General features: G+C 37.9%; 1 protein-coding gene across 3 annotated transcripts in view; it reads right to left on the bottom strand.

Annotated features, from left to right (window-relative positions):
• Positions 1–19,767, bottom strand: part of UBXN2A (UBX domain protein 2A) — a 77,955-nt gene that overhangs the window by 34,707 nt on the left and 23,481 nt on the right. For all 3 annotated transcript variants that reach the window (XM_058287684.2, XM_058287683.1, XM_058287682.2), the window contains exons 2-4: positions 10,921–10,975; positions 7,054–7,192; positions 2,838–2,944 (exon numbers count right to left, since the gene is read on the bottom strand). In XM_058287684.2, the coding sequence (XP_058143667.1) occupies positions 2,838–2,944; positions 7,054–7,192; positions 10,921–10,961 (287 nt within the window). In that variant the 5' untranslated portion in view covers positions 10,962–10,975. The remainder of the gene's footprint in view (positions 1–2,837; positions 2,945–7,053; positions 7,193–10,920; positions 10,976–19,767) is intronic.

The following is a 19,767-nucleotide window of genomic DNA, read 5'->3' as shown; positions in this document are numbered from 1 at the left end:
GAGCAATCTGCCTTTTTTTTTTTCTTTCAATACAACATACCACAGATATCTTTCTCTGTTAACATATGGATAGAGGCCATTCGTTTGACCAGATGCATGCTATTTTCTATTCTGAAGTAGGTCCAAATGATACAAACATATAAAATAGGTTTTCCATCTTTATCTAATATGTGTATATATCAGCCATTTACATGATATATGTGTAACAAGTATTTCCAGTATCTTGTCTTTTGACTGTATGTGGTGTCTTTTGGTATATAAGGTTTTCATATTTATGTGATCAAATTTATCCATCTTTCTTAGATTGCTTCAGGGATTCATGTCAACCATAACTATATGTAATAACATGGATGATTATTCCCCTTCTCCCCTCCCCCAAAAAACACATTCCATTTATGTAAAATTGAAACAAAACAACAAAAAGCAGATAATACATAACCAAAAGAACTGAAAGCAAGGACTCAAAAGGATATTTGCACACCGATGTTAAGAGCAGTCTTATTCAGAACTGAATAAAGTTGGAAGCAATCCTAGTATCCACTGATGAATAAATTTTAAAATGTGGTATAAACATATGATGGAATATTATTCAGTCAAAACAAAAAAGGGAATAAAGTTGATACATGTGACAACATGGATAAACCTTGAAGACATCACGTTGAGTGAAATAAGCCAGTCACAGAACGCTTAATACTGTATGATAGCACGGATATGAAATAATTAGAATTAGCAAACTCAGAATCAGAAACTAGAAAACATTTACCAGAGGTGTGGGTGGAAAGAAGGAATGGGAAGGTAATGCTTAAAGGCTACAGAGTTTCTGTGTGAGAGTGGAAAAGTTGTGGTAATTGATAGTGGTGATGGTAGCATTACATTGTGAATGTAGTTAATACCTCTCAAATGCATATCTGAAAGTTGTTAAAATGGGAAATTTTATGTTGCATGTTACCACAGTAACACTTTTTAAAAACCAACATAACAAAAACCCATTATCTCAATAATTTCTTATTTTAAAAAATTTTGAATTATCCATTCATGAGCATATACAAATAAGTATATAGTAAAAGTTGTGAACTTATAAAACAAACATATATATCATCATGTAGGGCTCCTACACATCACTCCACTAACATCATCTTACATTGCTGTGAAACATTTGTTACAAATTATGAAAGAGCAAACTGAAAATATTACTAACAATAGTCCATATCTTACATTTGAGTCAGAAATTTTTCATAGTAGTAAAATGATAAATAATCTAAATTGCCAAGAGAGTGTATGTAAAATTATGGATCATCGTTATAAAATCATATGCAGGTATATTACAATTTTCCATGATAAATTTTGAAAGGAAAAATTTGTTTTGAAATAAATATTTGCATATTATACATGAATTGATATACAAAAACACCAGAAAGAAATCCACAAAAATGTGAATAGCAGTTATTTCTATGTGGCAAAAATGTGATTCAAATTCTTAATATATTCAAAATTTTTCTAGACCAGGCATATCAAAGAATCTAAATATATATTAAGTACTATAGAGCAATGGAAATCACTAGATTTAAAGACAATAAACATACTTAAACATAAACAATAAATAAAGAGAACTTTGGTATTCTTAGCAAAGTGAATTAGTTTAAGACTTTGGTTGATCAGTCCTCAAGTTCCTAAGCTTTTCTTAAAGTTACATCTGTGATCACAACATGGATGAACCTTGAGGTCATTATGTCAAGTGAAATAAGCCAGACACAAAAGGACAAATACTGTATGGGCTCACTAATATGAACTCAAATAGGAAGAATAAACATGTGGAGTTAAAATCTAAAGTACAGGTTACTAGGAGATAGGATGTGGGCTGAGAAGGGGTACGGATGCTTAATGTATGTCGAATCGTTAATCAGCTTGACTGTAAAAGTATGGAAATGGACAGAGTTCATGGTAACACATTGTAGTGAGTATAACCAGTACTGCTGATTTATAAATTTGACTGTGGTTGAAAGAGATAGTCCAGGGATGTAAATGTCAATTGAAAGAAAGCTAGAGAATAATTTAGGGACTAGTATAACAGTGAACTCAGTGGTGGATGAGAGTTGTGGTTAATAGTACAAATATAAGAATGTTCTTCTATGAACTCAAACATATGTCACTATAACAAGGTATGCAGAGTATGGTGATACATGGGAAAATACAATTACTGTAAATTATGGCCTATAATTAACAGCAATATTGTTAATATTCTTGAATCAATGTAAAAGAAGGTATTAAGGGTCAATAGCAGGGAAGTATTGGATTTTTTCTACTGGACTAAGGAAAACGTTATAAAATTTACTGAGGTGGTTAGAGCACAAATCTGTGATGAAACTGAGAGCCACTAAGTGTACAGTTTGAATGAGGACTGTACAAGATGTGGAACTGTATAACGAAGTGAACCATAATGGGGGGGGTTGGAAAAAATACACCAAATGTAAGCTATGGACCATAGTTAGCAGCAATATTTTGATGACATTCTTTCGTAATCGGTAACAAACGCTCCACAATACAAGGTACTGGTGGAAGGGTGATGTATAGGAATTCTGCACATTATTCATGATTGTTTTGTAAGTTCATAACTTCTCTAATAAAAAAAGGACATAAATTACATCTGTGGTTCTCCAAAAAACTTATCTTATGAAAATCTGAATTTACAAAAGAAAAAGTATGTCTGTGAATGTGAAGGTAATATGTAAACATTCATATGAAACATGTCTAAAATATCCTATTTAAACACAATGCTTACCCCTGTTTTTTTTTTCCATCACTATAAGATCTTTTATTTAGTGACATTTTCTGCTTACCCCTTTTTGATGGAGTTCAGAAACTGCTGACTTGCACCATCAGAATAACTTCTGAAATCATCATTGACTGTAAATCCATTTTTCCATAATTTTATACTAACATCTACCTTCAAAGCAATAAAAAGCATAATGCATTCTATTAATAAAATGAAAATTAGAAGTCCTTTTAAAATTTCTAACTGTATATATTTCATGTATCATTCCTACGCACAAAATCCAAACATAACATATAAAAAGCAATACACGTATTATTTTACATACATACATAATATGGTTCAACATCTGCAATATTTTAAAATAAACTATTTAGCTTTCTTTAAGAGAAATCAGAAAAATATATGGTGTCCTGTTTCAGAGAACATCAGAGATAAAGCCTTCTGTCCAGAAGATTTCCCAACAATTAAGAGGACTGCATCTGAAATGACTTTGATCGTTAAGAATAACGTACAGGAGGGGGGAAAAGCCAATGGCCAATTAATAAATTGCTATTCCCTCAAAAATAAAATATCAGAATTAGGCTGTTATCATTATTGTCTCATCCTTCAACATCTTGTTCAGCTCATAAGAACATGATTCATCATTCATTCATTCATTCATTCAAAGTAGTAAGGCACTATAGAACCTTAGAATGACTCATGAGTACAGGGGAATGCAGGGACGCTTAAGAATGAACATAAGATGATTGAGAGAAAACCTGTATGACAAGATATTAGACCCTATGAAACCCTCCCTTGCCTCTAGCATTTATCCATTTATTCATTCAACAAATATTTACTGAGTGTCTAACATGTAACAGACACTTCCCTTAAGGTGCTGGGGAAAAGAATCATCATCATAATAGCATATATTAGAAGCATCTCTATATGGGTGGTACAATCCAACTCCTGATGGGCAGGAGTTGGTGTGGCTGCAAGACCAAAGAAAGCACCTGGCACTTAGTGTGGCATAAATTTTATTGGTACTTATGGATAGGAGAGGCTCTCCAATGGTGGCGGTTTGAAGAATGAAGATAGTACTCTTTGCCAAGATATGGGAAAATGAGGGGTGATTTATGGGGTTTCAGAACAAGGACATTCCATAGGGTATGAGAACAGAGTTTCTGCTAGGGTCACAAGAAGAGTACACCTGGGGTGTGGTGATATTTTCACTATGCTCATAGGAAGGACATTTACTGCTTTGGGAAGATTATACTTTATGATACCATCTATACATTCTCTCCACTGTGGGGAGGGTTTTTAACTTTTAACTTACGTCTAGATCACACAGTTGGCTACATGATGAGGATTTAGAGGGGGGCCCTGGGTCCCCACAATGGAGAAACAGCAATACTGATTAATTAAATGACAAAAAATCACACAGTCAGTTAAAGGAAGAGCTGGGGCTTGAACCCAGGGGGTCTGGGCCATACTCTTAATCACTATACTTAATGAAGTATATTTATACCTTATTTATACCTGTGACCAAACTGCCAAGTCACACGAAAGACCAAAAACAAAACAAACCAAAAGGTAGCACATTAAAAAAAAAAAAAAAAAAGGCACTGAGGAAACCAGAAGTTTAAAACACCAAAAGCCCCCAAATGATAACACACTCATGTAAGAGAATATGATGTGTAAAAAGGGAGGGGGAAAAAGAACATTCGGGAAACAAAAGAGCTCTTGGAAATTAAATACAATGGAAATGAAGAGGTTTAAAATTAAAGTTGAAGAAATACTGTATAAAAAAACAAGGGGAGCGGGTGTAGCTCAGTCGTTGAGTGCCTGATTCCCAGTACCTCCTTTGAAAAAAAAAAGGGGGGGAAAGCAGACTTGGCCCAATAGATAGGGCGTCCGCCTACCACATGGGAAGTCCACGGTTCAAACCCTGGGCCTCCTTGACCATGTGGAGCTGGCCCGTGCGCAGTGCTGATGCGCGCAAGGAGTGCCGTGCCACGCAGGGGTGGCCCCTGTGTAGGGGTGCCCCATGCGCAAGGAGTGCGCCCCGTAAGGAGAGTTGCTTGGTGCAAAAGAAAGTGCAGCCTGCCCAGGAATGGCGCCGCACACATGGAGAGCTGACACAGCAAGATGATGCAACAAAAAGAAACACAGGGAAGTGGACTTGGCCCAATGGATAGGGCATCTGCCTACCACATGGAAGGTCCGCAGTTCAAACCCTGGGCCTCCTTGACCTGTGTGGAGCTAGCCCATACGCAGTGCTGATGCACGCAAGGAGTGCCATGCCACACAGGGGTGTCCCCCACGTAGGGGAGCCCCACGTGAAAGGAGTACATCCCATAAGGAGAACTGCCCAGAGTGAAAGAAAAGTGCAGCCTGCCCAAGAATGGCACCACACACATGGAGAACTGACACAGCAAGATGACGCAACAAAGAGAGACACAGATTCCCGGTGCCGCTGATAAGGATAGAAGTGGACAAAGAACAACATGCAGCAAATGGACACAGAGAATAGAAAACGGGGGAGTGGGGGAAAGGGAGAGAAATAAATAAAATAAATCTTTAAAAAAAAAAAGAATCTAAGTGAGCAGATATGACTCAAGCAGCTGGGCTCCCGCCTACCACATGGGAGGTCCCAAGTTTGGTTCCCAGTGCCTCTTGGGGAAGAGGAGCAAGACTGTGAGCTGACACGATGGGCTGGCACAGTGAGCTGATGCAACGAAGAGACACAATGAGGAAACACAATGAGAGACAGCAAACAGGGAGTGGAGGTGGCTCAAGCAATTGGGCACCTCCCTCCCAGAGGGGAGGCCCAGGTTTGGTTCCTAGCCTCTCCTAAAAAGACAATGAGCTAACAGTGAGCACAAACAATGAAGGGGAGGGGCGGAAGAAGGAAAGGAAAGGAAAGGAGGAGAGGGAGGAGTGGGAGGGAGTGAGGGAGGAAAGGAAGGAAGGGAGGGAGGAAGGAAGGATGGATCTGTGGATTTTGAAACTATATCAATGAACTGGACATGCACTGTTACATTAAAATCCTTTGATATATGTGACAGTCTGTGATTTAATAATACCATGGATTGGTCATTTGGACATTTGGTTTTATCATTTATGAGAATCTTTCAAATAGCACAGATATATATTACATTATATGGCAATATTTTAAAAATTATATTCATTAATATCACCACTGATCTCATAAGAAACTCCTTGTTTGAGGAAGCTGCCAAGCTCATGGTGGCAGTTTTCTAAAATACTTATTTTTGCTAAATAAGGATAATAAAATTGAATTTTATCATTGGCAAAAAATATGTAAGTTGTTTTCCTTGAAGTTGCAGGCTCATTTTGTTTTTGTTAATTTTTGAGAAAACGTCCATGGACCTAACTCTGACTAGCCATAGTTTGTCTATAAATCATTCTTTCACATAAAAAGTGTGCCATGAAAAAGGCAGATAGTTCAATTTGCAACTCAAACAAGCGCACATTTCCTTATGACAGCCACTGCACTTCCATATGCTGTGGAAGAGTTTTACATGTCCTCTACATTTTTTTTAAAGATTTATTTTATTTATTTCTCTCCCCTTCCCCTCATCCCCACCAATTGTCTGCTCTCTGTGTCCATTCGCTGTGTGTTCTTCTGTGTCCACTTGTATTCTTGTCAGTGGCACTGGGAAACTGTGTCTCTCTTTTTGTTGTGTCATTTTGCTTTGTCAGCTCTCCAAGTGTGCGGCACCACTCCTGGGCATGCTGCACTTTTTTCGTGTGGGTCAGCTCTCCTTATAGAGCGCACTCCTTGCACGTGGGACTCCCCTAGGCGGGGGACACCCCTGAGTAGCATAGCACTCCCTCCACGCATCAGCACTGCGCATGGGCCAGCTCCACATGGGTCAGGAGGCCCTGGGTTTGAACCCTGGACCTCCGATGTGGTAGGCAGACACTCTATCAGTTGAGCCAAATCTGCTTCCTGTCCTTTACATTTTGATACACAATAAGATGCATATTCAAGTTTGGAGTTAATAAAATTACTTAAGTTTTACTGTTTCATCAGGGACATTCTTAGTTGAAACCAAATCCCTGCAAGTTCAGGCAAGGATAGAATAACTACTAGTAAGGTTTGGTACCACTACCTTAACCCACCTTTGCTTTTGCAACATTCAAGGAAAGTCAACACAGAGAAAAGGGCAAAATAAAACCTTACATTTTTAGGAAAATTGTTTTGACCTCATGGACCCTCTATAAGGACCATACTTTGAGAATCACTTGTATCAAAAAAAGTAATGGACATTTACCTGTTTCTTTTTTTCAGTGGGTGACAAGCATTTGGCACCACCCTTCTGTGCTTCCTGAAACAGGCTGTCAACAAAATATTCACAATTCATTTGCTGGTTGTCACTAAGAGGTTGGCTGTCAGATCCTGCTTCACAAACCCTACACACAAACACACACACACACGAGGGGAGAGAAAAGAAAAGAAAAAACACTATTATTAATTCTCTCAAAAATTTCAATAGTTAAGGGTCCTGAGCCAAGATAGTACCTCCATGTCTGAAGTTCAGGATGTTTTCTAGGTAGGGGAGTCATTAACCTTTCTGGTCCCCAGAAAGGCTTCTCAAACTTGGTACTTTGACATTTGGGGCCTTCACACTGTTGTTCAGAAGAGTAAGTGAAAATATAGATAAAGTCCTATACATAGTGTCTGGTACATAGTAAGCTCTCAAGTGTTGGACAGTAATATCATTATAACCATTTTATGCTTTATGGCTTGTTTCTTCTGTTCAGAAAGGAGGTGATACTCAATTACTAAGTATAATACCAGCAAAGCTAAGCATTCACGATTTCAGGAAGTGAGCTAATTTGAAAAGCTGAGTTGCTAGAGTAGCTAAGTTTTATTCATTTATGTTATCTATTTGGGATGTATATATATACTTTTTCTCTTCTTTTTCTATTTTTCTCTTAAAATTTTTTCATTTTTATCTTTCTTTTTTGTTGTTCTTGTGCGTTTATAGCTTTTTTCTATTTTTTAAATTAAATTCTATTATATTTCATTATGCTAATTCAAGTCATTCAAATATTTATTATCTCCTATATGCTAGGAGATATTGTGAGGAGACATACAATAACAAACACAACAGAAAATGATAGGTACAATTAAAAATATATAAAATATGGTTCAAGAAAAGAACATGAAACCCACTTGTGGATCTGGCTTCACTGAGAAGGTGGTAATAGATTTCAATTTTGATGAGTACATAAGAATCTAGAGATGGACGAGGGGGCGGGGGGAGGAAAAAAAAAGGAGAAAAGGTATTCCTTGACAGGAAAGGAGTGGGAAAGTAAACTAAATATAATTTAAATTCCCTTGATAATTGAGAGGTCCTCTTTATCTTTTAATATTAAGCTTTCATACTGCAAAACCCCACAGGCATACTGAGGTATGAAGACCTGTTTGAATATTAACTATATCCATAAAACTTTATTATTTCATCTGCTTTTTCTATTCTTTATCTTTTCTCTTACTTATCTCTAACATTTTAGATACAGTATCACTAATCCTGCTCATATTCTGGAATCAGATTACCAAAGTTGTTATGACTAAGTAATCTTATGGTGCCAGGAATTCCTGTATTAAATAAAATCACACAAGCTTCAGGTAGGGGACTTTGAAACATTTATCTTGGCTGCAGTATAGTCTCTTTTGTTCACTTTCTGATTTTTGCCGTGCTCTGAATAAGTAAGCTAGTTATCGTCCAAACAGGAAGGATTTGGATCTGTACATGCTACAGTAGCACATGTGGTAAACATGGAACTTCACCATTTATGGTCTTCTTTTTCTTCCTATGCACTTGAAAAAAAATCAATGTTATTAATACAATTCTTACAAAGTGTACAATCAATGGTATCTGGCATAGTCACACAGTTGTGCATACATCACTTCGATCCCTATGTACTTCTTAAAAATTTATTCTGATAACGTATATATAGCATAAACTTGCTATTTTCACCATTTTTAAGTGTATAACTCACATTTATAATCTTTGAACAAAGTAACATTTAGGAAACCAGTCTTCTTTTAATTTTTTTACTGGACCTTTGTTTCTAACAAAATCCATTTTTGTCTGTATGTGTATGATCTATGCATCTTTTAAAAATCCACTTTTGTTACAAAGTTACAAACTCTTACCAATATTTTTGTGTAGATACCTAGTAAATATTTAAGTAATGATACATGTGCAGCCTGGATGAACATTGAAACAGTATACTAAATGAAAGAAACCAGATATAAAAGGTCAAATATTCTATGATTCCATTTATAGGAAATGTCCAGAAAAGGTAAATCCACAGAAAGAAGATGAGTGCTCATCAGGGACTAGAGAGAGAGAAGCATGGGGAGTGACTACTAAAAGGTATGGAGTTCCTCTTTGGGGTGATGAAATTGCTCTGGAATTCATGGCAATGGGTGGTGCATAACTCTGTGAATATACAAACACCACTGAAGAGAACACTTTAAAGTAGGTGAATTGTATAGTATGTGAATTATAGCTCAAAAAGCTGCAGCCAATAAAAAAAAAAATCAATGTTCTGTTCTTAATTTTATTTTTTTCACTATTCAATTTATCTTATCCCTGAGTAGAAAAGAGTTACCACAGAAGCCTGATTATGAAGCTTTGAAAGTACTGCTGACAAAACTGGTCTTTGAATTGTGTTTGAGAATCTGGATTTTGGAAGGGTTCTTATCACCCTAACTCATGACAATGGTTCACTGTGCCTACCTCTTTGTACAAACAATGTGGTTTATACTGAATGCCTGCTTTCCTTCTGGGAATCTGGAATTTTGATATGTGCTAGGCAAAAAAGTTCCTAAATGACCCAACCCCCAATAAAAATACTGGTAAATAACATTTCACACATGCTGTTGTGACTAGGTGCTAAGGGAATTAAGGTGTCCTTTGTAACTCCACAGGGAAAGGACACTTGAAAACATTTATCTGGTTTCCTCCAGACTTCTCCCTATGCACCTTTTCCTTTTGCTGACTTTGTTTTGTATCCTTTAGCTGTAATAAATCATAGCTGTGAGTACAATGATATGCTGAGTCCTGTGAGGCCTCTTAGGGATTCACTGAACTTGGGGGTGATTTTGGGAACCCCTGGTACAATCTCACATCTCGTTATATAATTATCATAAAATATTATAAGTATATGTGAAACAGAAAAATACCTAAGTGTAAAAATGACAAAAAAGATTTGTTTGACATATAAGCATTCACAAAGCATTTTCACAATTGTTGGCCACAATAATTGTCTGAGGCTGGTACTATCAATTATCTTCATTCAAAACATAAGACAAATGGAGGCAAGTGATTTACCAAAAATCATATAGTTAGCAAATGGCACACTGGAGACTTAAACTCCACCTTGTGACACCATTCCTCATTTCTTTCCTCTATACCAATCTGTATCTATATCAAAACTGTAAAGGGAAAGCAAGTATGAAGTAAATCCCTGTTTGTCTACTAAAATGGACCATGAATGAAAGAAATTTACCTCTTTAAGCATTTAAATATATAGCATAATACAGAAACAGATATTTCTCCTCAGATAAGCAAGATCAGAATATCCTATACTGATAAGAACCACAGGTTCTGCCTCTACCATTTAATGAATGCACTTCTACTAATACTAGGCTAAGTGCTTTCTATCAGCTATATAATTCTTAAAGATATCTTTCAGGTAGATATTTATACCCCCAATATGTACATGACATATTAAGGGTCTAAGAATTTACTTAAGTTGCCCAAAGGTCAGAAAGGTAATACAAAGTCATTATATTCCCACTATGCCTCCAAGACAGTATAACATAAGAGGCCAAGAAAATAAAGTTTCTTGAATTTCTCTCTTAAATAACAGAAGTAATATATGAACAGAGAGAAACTTAAAACATTTTGTTAATAACAAAAATTTAGTAATCTCACTAAAATGTGTTCATAATAACTAAGGTAAAAAAATATATATTACTTTAAATTATTACATTCAGGCATTTACTGAGGTAACTGTATATGATGAAAGTTTATTTTACTACTTTAGCCAGGGACATACAATACAAATAAATACAAGTAGAGAAAGGTATGACAAAAAAAAATTCAAGCAGTTTAACTTACCATTCTTCTTTTATACTATCAAGATTGTCCACTTCTTTCATTCTCTTTTGCCTTACTGTAAAATTAAAAGAAAAAGTTCTCAGTATTTTAAATAAATTCACTCCTATGTATCAGTATTCTTTAACATGTAAGTTATTAATTATGTAGCCCTAAAGAAATGCAAAATTCTTAAGAACAAGTGACCAAACTCAAAGATGTCATTTTCATTTACAAGTAAACCATTAACAAAAGTAAGTTCTGGAATTCAGTAATTTTCTGACAGAAAGAAAGATGCCTCAAAGATTATAATGGGGGAAGTGGATGTGGCCAAACTGATAGAGTATCCACCTATCATATGGAGGGTCCAGGGCCTCCTGACCCGTGTGGTGACCTGGCCCACGTGCCGCACACAAGGAGTGCCATGCCACACAGGGGCGCCCCAGCATAGGGGTGCCCCACGTGCAAGGAGTGCACCCCGCAAGAAGAGCCACGCCATGTGAAAAAAAGCGCAGCCTGTGCCACACATATGGAGAGCGATGCAGCAAGATGACGCAACAAAAAGAGACGCAGTTTCCCAGTGCTGCTTTACAATGCAAGCAGACGCAGAAGAACACACAGCAAATGGACACAGAGCAGACAACAGGGGGGAAGAGAAGAAAAATAAATAAATTTAAATCTTCAAAAAAAAATTATAATGGAAAATTATTTTTAAAAATGTAACGTACACTTTCGTTCAAAAGCAAATGAAACTGAATGATATTCCATTCAAACACCAATAAATAACAGAGTATCAAACAAACATAAACTTCATTTTACAATTCTTTGGAAAAACAAGCAAGATGTATCTACAAGTCAAAAATATTCAAATATTTTGACCCTGATTATCCACATTCCCGGGAGTTTAAAAGAAGATAAGCTATATACACAAAATGTCATTACAGTTGGGCATCTACCTCTGTTCCTAAGTTCTGTTCCCAGTGCCTCCTAAAGAAAATGAGCTGGCCCAACCAGCTGACAGCTGATGTGGCTCAAGGTTGGACACCTGCCTCCCACATGGGAGGTCCCTGGTTTGGTTCCCAGTGCCTGCTAACAAAGATGAACAGACACAAGGAGGAAGTCATCTCAGAGGGGGAAATTTTTTTAAAGTCTTATAGCTATTATTTATTAGAAAAAATATGTCAGTCATGGTATAGCAGCTTGATGAAATATTACCCCTTAAAAATAATTATGGCTTCTGCTTATCTGTGACATAACCAACATGGTAACATAAAATATCCCCCTGGAAAGTCTCCCCTCAGAAATGCCTAATGAAAGAACAAATTCCACTGACATGGAACTCTGGAGGATGACAGAGACTGGAGAAAGACTGCACAAAATGTGAACTGAAGAAAAAAAAGAAAAGTCATCTCCAAGACCAGGTAGGAGATATTCTTCCCAGACCTGCCAGACTGGACCCCTCTCGCTCACCCGGTCCCACGCAGCTTGGAAGTCACACACAAGTAGCATGGCATGGGTTCCTTATGCAGTGGATGCAGAGTACAGAGCCATTCACAGCAGTGAGTTAGAAGTTCACAGATATCCTGGCACAGGGACCTAACTCTGAAGAGACCTTGGGCAGAACACAAGTGGCTGAGGATGGCCATATTAAAAAGTGCCCAAAGAAAATAAACAAAAAAACAAAAAGTGCCCCCAGGTGGATAAACAATATATAGAAAGACAGATCATGGCAGAACTGGTACCAAGGGGTGCACACATTTGATCCAATTTCTGCTGACTGGACTGTATAAATATAAAATGTACCTTTCTGGATTGATACAACCTGGATCCCTGGGCTGGAATACCCTAACAGGGAAAAAACCAGAGGCAGAAAGCCATGCAGAAAAATAAAAGGTGGAGCAGGCAGAAGTGAACTGCTATAAAATAGGACAGGTGCTAGAATTGAAAAGTATAAGGAAAAGGGGGTATAGAGTAAGGGAGAGAATTTAAACAAATCTTTAGAGCTGGGCAGAAAATTCTGCACAAAAACAAACTGAATAGGTCAAGATTTCTGTAGAAAGAACAGAGGAAAGTAAGATTTATCCTAGAGGTGAAACAATTGCCCCAAAGTGCAATCTTAAGAACTGTACCACATATCCAGGGCAAATATCAGATGAAGAACTACTGAGAACATCTAAACAGTTAAACATGGGTTACTCTAAAGGTCCAGAATAAGTTGGGCCAAGCATCAAAGAGGAGTCTTAACACAAAGCCAATCAACAATAAGCCCCACTCCCAAAAGGGGGAAACTGACTTTCACTGTTAACTCATCAAGATAATCAGAGGACAGTGGATTAGAAAGACACAGGACTCTCTTCCATGTCAGAAAAACAGCTACAGGACAGGCAGAAATGGCCTGGAAAAAAAGACTTCTAGGGTTTAGGACACCAGGGGAAGGCTGAACAATGTGCAGAAGAGAGAAGGACAAGGAAAACAATCATGACAGCAAAACTGAGTTTAAAGTGGTGGCTGCTACTGCCAGCGTGCTCCTCCACACCAAAGACACTTTTGAATACTCAGGCCTCTGGGCCTGCAGTTACAGAAAACAGAGGTCCTAGGGATCCACCAACCCAGGAAAGGGGAGAGAACGGGACAGCCTAAGGGTAACTCAGCTTTTGACCAACAAATTTGGACTGCTGTGTCCCAGGAGCTCTTCCAGGCTGGGTGGGACCATGCCATTGTTTGCCTTGGGTGCAAGATAAAAGAGATCCAACCCTCTCAATCTCCCTCTCTACTAACTGGGACTGACTGCTGAGGATGCACCAATGTAGGTAAAGGGAGAAAGTGGGACATAGCCTAAGGCTGACTTCAGCTTTTGACAAATTTGATCCGCTCGGTCCCACCACCCTTCCAGGCTGGGTGGGGCTGTGCCATCGTTTGCTTTGGGAACCAGCTCTGGACTAAAGAGATCCCGGACTAAAGAGACCCCACCCTCTGAACCTCCCTCTCCACTAACTGGGACTGACTGTTAAGGGCAAACAGAAGTGGAATTATTTCCTACTGGGAAAAGGGATGAGGCTGCCAGTGAAGGTTGGAGAGCTGTTTCTGAGAAAGTTTGAATTGCAAGGTTCTTAGCCTCCAGGCAGGAACCTGTATCACAAAAACCCATTCCATATTGTGGTAAACACTCCAACCAGGCACTGAACAAAGAGGGTTTTAAAGCACACCATCTGCTAGAAGACCAAAGATGTGCACATGAGGAAATTAAAAGAAAAACAGACAGGCTTTTCCTGGTCTTTATAGCCTCCCTCCTAAGGCACTACAAAGCAAATTTTATAACCCATTACAGGTCCAGAGCCCAGTTTTAAGCAACTAACAGGGATAATCCTAAAGACCCAGGTTGAACTAAAATTCAAAGAACAGCAGTAACACAGCCTCCCACCACTGAATCCCTACAAAAAAGAGAGATATTGAGCATCTGAGTAAACTCACCATCCTGTTCAGATGCCTAGATATCAACAAAAATTATGAGCCAGAAGAAACACAGGATTTGAGACATCTAATCAATGGATGCACATAAATTTCCAAAATCAAATTAAGGAGTTGAAAGACAATATGGCTAAAGAGATAACGACATCAAGATCAAGAAAACACTGAGCGAGCATGAAGAATTTGAAAACCAACAGAAAAGTAACAGAGCTCACGGGAATGAAAGACACAATAGGTGAGATCAAAAACACATTAGAGGCATATAACAGCAGACTCAAAATGACAGAAGAATAAGTGAGGCAGAAGATAAAACAGCTAAAAGTGAGGAGAGAGAAAAAAGACAGAAAAGAATGGGAAAAATTGAGCACTTGAGAAGAATGGTGAATGATAACATGAAGTGTAACAACATATGTGTCATGGGAATTCCAGAAGGAGAAAAGAAGGGAAAAGGGGCAGGAAAGAGGATTTGAGTAAATAATAGCTGAAAATTTCCCAATTCTCATTAAAGAAATTAATTTATCCATGAAGCACAGCATACCCCAATTAGAATAAATCCAAATAGACCTAATCTAAAACACATACTACTCAGAATGTTAAGTGTCAAAGATGAAAAAATTCTGAGAATGGCAAGGGAGAAGCAAACCATCACATACAAGGGATACCCAGTAAGAATTAGTGAGGCTATCTCATCAGAAACCATGGATGCAGGAAGACAGTGCTATGATACAATTAGGATACTGAAAGAGAAAGCTGCCAGCTGAGAATTCTTTATCCAGCAAAATGTTCCTTTAAATATGAAGGTGAGTATAAAATATTCCTGAACAGAAACTAAGAGAGTTCATAAAAAAAGGATCCAGCTTTGCAGGAAATATTAAAGGAAGCTCTAGAATCTGAAAGAGAAAGACAGGAGAGAGAGGCTTAGAGGAGAGTATAGAAGACAAGAATAGTAGAAAGGATAACAAAAAGAATAAAAGACAAAAATAATTTATAACATATGAAAACCAAAAAATAAAATGGCAGAAGTAAATAAATAGCTTACAGTAAATCACTGAATCTAAATGGATTAAGCTCCCCAATCCAAACATATAGGCTGAGAGAAGAATGTATTTAAAAAACTAAAACAAAAACAAAAAAAACCATGGGACATCAATATGCTCCTTACAAGAAACTCACCTTAGATGCAGGGATACAAACTGGCTGAAAGTGAAAGGTTGGAAAAAGATACCCCATGCAAATAGTAACCAAAAAAGAGCAGAGGTAGCTATACTAATATTGGACAAACAGACTTTAAATGAAAAAAAGTTATAAGACATATAGAAGGCCATTAAATATCAATAAAAGGGCGGCAGGGGCCAAGCTACCTGTTGCGTAGGTGATGGAAGAACATTAACATGACCAAAGCAATTTCAACCTTAAAAAATAAGAAAAAAATAAAAGGGGCAAACCACCAGGAAGATATAACAGTCATAAATATCTATGCACCTAATAAGGGTGCCCCAAAATATATGAGGCAAATTATGGTAAAATTGGAGGGAGAAATAGGTATCTCTACAGTAATCGTTGGAGACTTCAACATACTATTCGCATCATTAGATAGTACAAGCAGACAAAAGATCCACAAGGAAACAGAATACTTGAACAATAGGATAAATGAGTTAAGACTTAAGAGACAAATACAGAATATTGCACCCACACTTAGCGGATTTTACATTCTTCTCAAGCTTCCATGGTTTTTCTCCAGAATAGATCACGTTAGGTCACAATGCAGCTCTCAATAAATATAAAAAGACTGAAATTATACAAAGCACCTTCTCAGATTATAATGAAAGGAAACTAGAAATCAATCACAGACAGGAAAAAGATAAATTTGCAAATGTGTGGAGGCTAGAAAACCACTCTGAAATAATTAGTGGGTCAAAGAAGAGATTGCAAGTGAAATCGGTAAATATATTGATACAAATGATAACAAGAATACAACTTATTAAAACTTATGGGAGGGTAGGGAAGCGGATGCGGCTCAAGCGATTGGGCTCCTATCTACCATACAGCAGGTCTAGGGTTCAATTCCTGGGTCCTCCTGGTGATGGCGAGCTGGCCTGAGCCAAGTGCTAGCCCATGCGGAGTAATGGCCTGTACAAGAGCAGCTGACCCACGCAAGAGAGGCTGGCCCACGAGAGAGGCTGGTCAGCATGGAGAGCTGGCACAGCAAGATGATGCAACAAAAAGAGACAAAGAGGAGAGACAAAGAAAAAGATGCAGCAGACTAGGGAGCTGAGGTGGCGCAAGAGATTGAGTGCCTCTCTCCCACTCCGAAAGGGCCCAGGATCGTTTCCTGGTGCCACCTAAAGAGAAGACAAGCAGACACAGAAGAACACACAGAGAATGGACATAGAAAGCAGGCAGCAAGCGCAAAACAATAAGGGGGAATGTGTAGAAATAAATTAAAATTGAAGGAAAAAAAAAACTTATGGGGGAACCAAATGGGGTCCAAGCAATTGGGCTTCTGCCTATCATGGAGTTCCCGGGGTTCAGTTCCTGGTACCTCCTGGAGAAGGTGAGCTGGTGTGACAGCAAGCTGATGCAACAAGATGATGCAACAAAAGAGACACAAAGAGGAAATACAATGAGACACACAACAAAGCAGGGAACTGAGCTACTTGGGTGATTGAGTGCCTCCCTCCCACATGGGAGGTCCCAAGTTTGGTTCCCAGTGCCTCCTAAAGAGAAGACAAGCAAACCAGGGAGCGCACACGGCAAACTGACACTGAGAGAACACAGTGACTGCAAACAAGAGGGGGATAGGGGATAAATAAAATAAATCTTTAAAAAAACCCAAAATTTATGGGATACAGCAAAGGCAGTCTTCAGATGTAAATTTATAGGCCTAAACTCCAATATTAAAAAAGAAAAGAGGGAGCTAAAATCAAAGACCTAACTCAGAGGTTCTTAATAAGGGGTTTGTGAGGGTGAATTTAAATTAAAAAACAAAAACAAAAACAAAACAAAAACAAATCCTTATTCTTGTGGGGATGTGTTGGTAGAGGCATGATATATTTATTCAATAATACATAGCACAGTGTGGACTTAGTAAGGGGTCTGTGGTTTTCAACTGACTGGTAAAGGGGTCCATGGAACAAAAAGGTTAAGAACTCCTGATCTAACTGAAGAACTGGAGAAACTAGAAAAAGAATAACAAACCAATCCCAAAGAAAGCAGAAGGAAAGAAATAATAAAGATTAGAGCAGAAATCAATGAAATAGAAAAAAAAGCAATAGAGAAAATCAACAAAACCAAAAGCTGGTTTTTTGAGATGATCAAAAAAAATGATCTTTCTTAGCTAGACTAACAAAGGAAAAATAGAGAAGATGCAAATAGATACAATCAGAAATGAAAGAGAAGTTATGACTAACACCACAGAAATAAAAAAGATCATAAGAGGATATTGGGAGAAACTGTATGCCAACAAACAAGGCAACCTATATGAAATGGACAAATTCCGAGAAGTGCACAACCTACACTGACACTATAAGAAGTATAAGAACTTCACAAATCAGTCACACTTAAAAGAGATTGAGTCAGTCATCAAACATTTTTTCAACAAAGCAAAGTCTAGGACCAGATGGCTTCAGAGGTGAATTCTACCAAAAATTTCAAAAAGAATCAACACTAATCCTGTTTAAACTCTTCCAAAAAATTGAAGAGGGGGGGAAATTACCCAACACATTTTATTAAGCCAGCATCACCCTAATACCAAAGCCAGATAAAGATACTATACAAGAAAACAGAATTATAGATCAATCTCTCTAATGAACATAGATGCAAAAATTCTCAACAAAAGATTTACAAATTGAATCCAACAGTATATTAGGGAAGCGGACTTAGCCCAGTGGATAAGGCGTTCATCTACCACATGGGAGGTCCGCAGTTCAAACCCCGGGCCTCCCTGACCCGTGTGGAGTTGGCCCACGTGCAGTGCTGATGCACGTGAGGCGTCCCCGTGTAAGGGAGCCCCACGCGCAAGGAGTGCGCCCCGCAAGGAGAGCCACCCAGCGTGAAAGAAAGGGCAGCCTGCCCAGGAATGGCGCTGCATACTCGGAGAGTTGATGACACAACAAAAAACGAAACACAGATTCCCATGCCACTGACAACAACAGAAGTGGACAAAAAGAAGAACACACAGCAAATGGACACAGAGAACAGACAACTGGGGCGGAGAGGAGGGGAGAGAAATAAATAAGTCTTTAAAAAAAACAACAGTATATCAAAGACATACATCATGTCCAAGTGGGATTTATCACTTGTATGCAAGGTTGGTTCAACACAGGAAAATCAATCAATAAAATATACCACATTAACAAACTGAAGGGAAAAAAACTACATTATCTCAAATAATGCAGAAAAGACATTTGAAAAAAACCAGCATCCTTTTTAAACAAAAACACTCCAGAAGATAGGAATAGAAGGTAAACTCCTCAATATGGCATATATGAAAAACCCATAGCCAACATCATACTCAATGGGGAAAGGTTGAAAGTTTTGCCTCTAAGATTGGGAACAAGACAAAGATACCCACTGTCACCAATGTTATTCAACATTGTACTAGAAGTTCTAGCTAGAGCAATCATACAAGAAACAAAAAATTAAAGGCATACAAATAGGAAAAGAGGAAGTAAAAATCTCACTATTTGCAGATGACATGAACCTATGTTTAGATTATTCTGAAATGTCAACTACAAAGGTTTCTAAGCTAATAAATGAGTTCAGCAAAGTGGCAGGATAAGAGATTACTACACAAAAATCAGCAACATTTTTCTACACTAGTACTGAACAATCTGAGGAGAAAATCAGGGGGAAAATTCCATTTACAAGTACAACCAAAAGACTCAAATAACTAGAAATCAGTTTAACCAAAGAAATAGAAGACCTACATGCAGAAAACTAGAAAACAATGCTAAAAGAAATCAGCGAAGACCTAAAAAAATGGAAGAAATTCTGTGTTCATGGATTAGAAGACTAGATATCATGAAGGTGTTAATCCTACCCAATCTGCTTCATAGATTAAATGCAATATCAGTGAGTAGATGTGACTCAAGCGGTCGATCACCTGCTTTCCACATTGGAACGTCCCCAGTTTGGTTCCAGTGCCTAAAAAAAAAAAGTGTACTGTGGGTGCATTTTCGGGACTTGGAAATTGTCCTGAATGACACTGCAATGACATATACAGGCCATGGTGTGTCTTACAATAACTTATAAAAGTGTGCAGGAGAAAGTACAACTACAATATAAACTGTAGTCCATGCTTAGTGGTAGAGCTCCAAGATGTGTTCATCAATTGTAACAGATGAATCACACTAATGAAGAATATTGTTAATGTGGGAAACTGTGGGAGGAATAGGGGGTTGG

Source organism: Dasypus novemcinctus, chromosome 25 (genome assembly GCF_030445035.2).
Source record: "Dasypus novemcinctus isolate mDasNov1 chromosome 25, mDasNov1.1.hap2, whole genome shotgun sequence".
In the NCBI taxonomy this organism is placed as follows: domain Eukaryota; kingdom Metazoa; phylum Chordata; class Mammalia; order Cingulata; family Dasypodidae; genus Dasypus; species Dasypus novemcinctus.
This window is presented reverse-complemented; position numbering and strand designations above follow the sequence as displayed.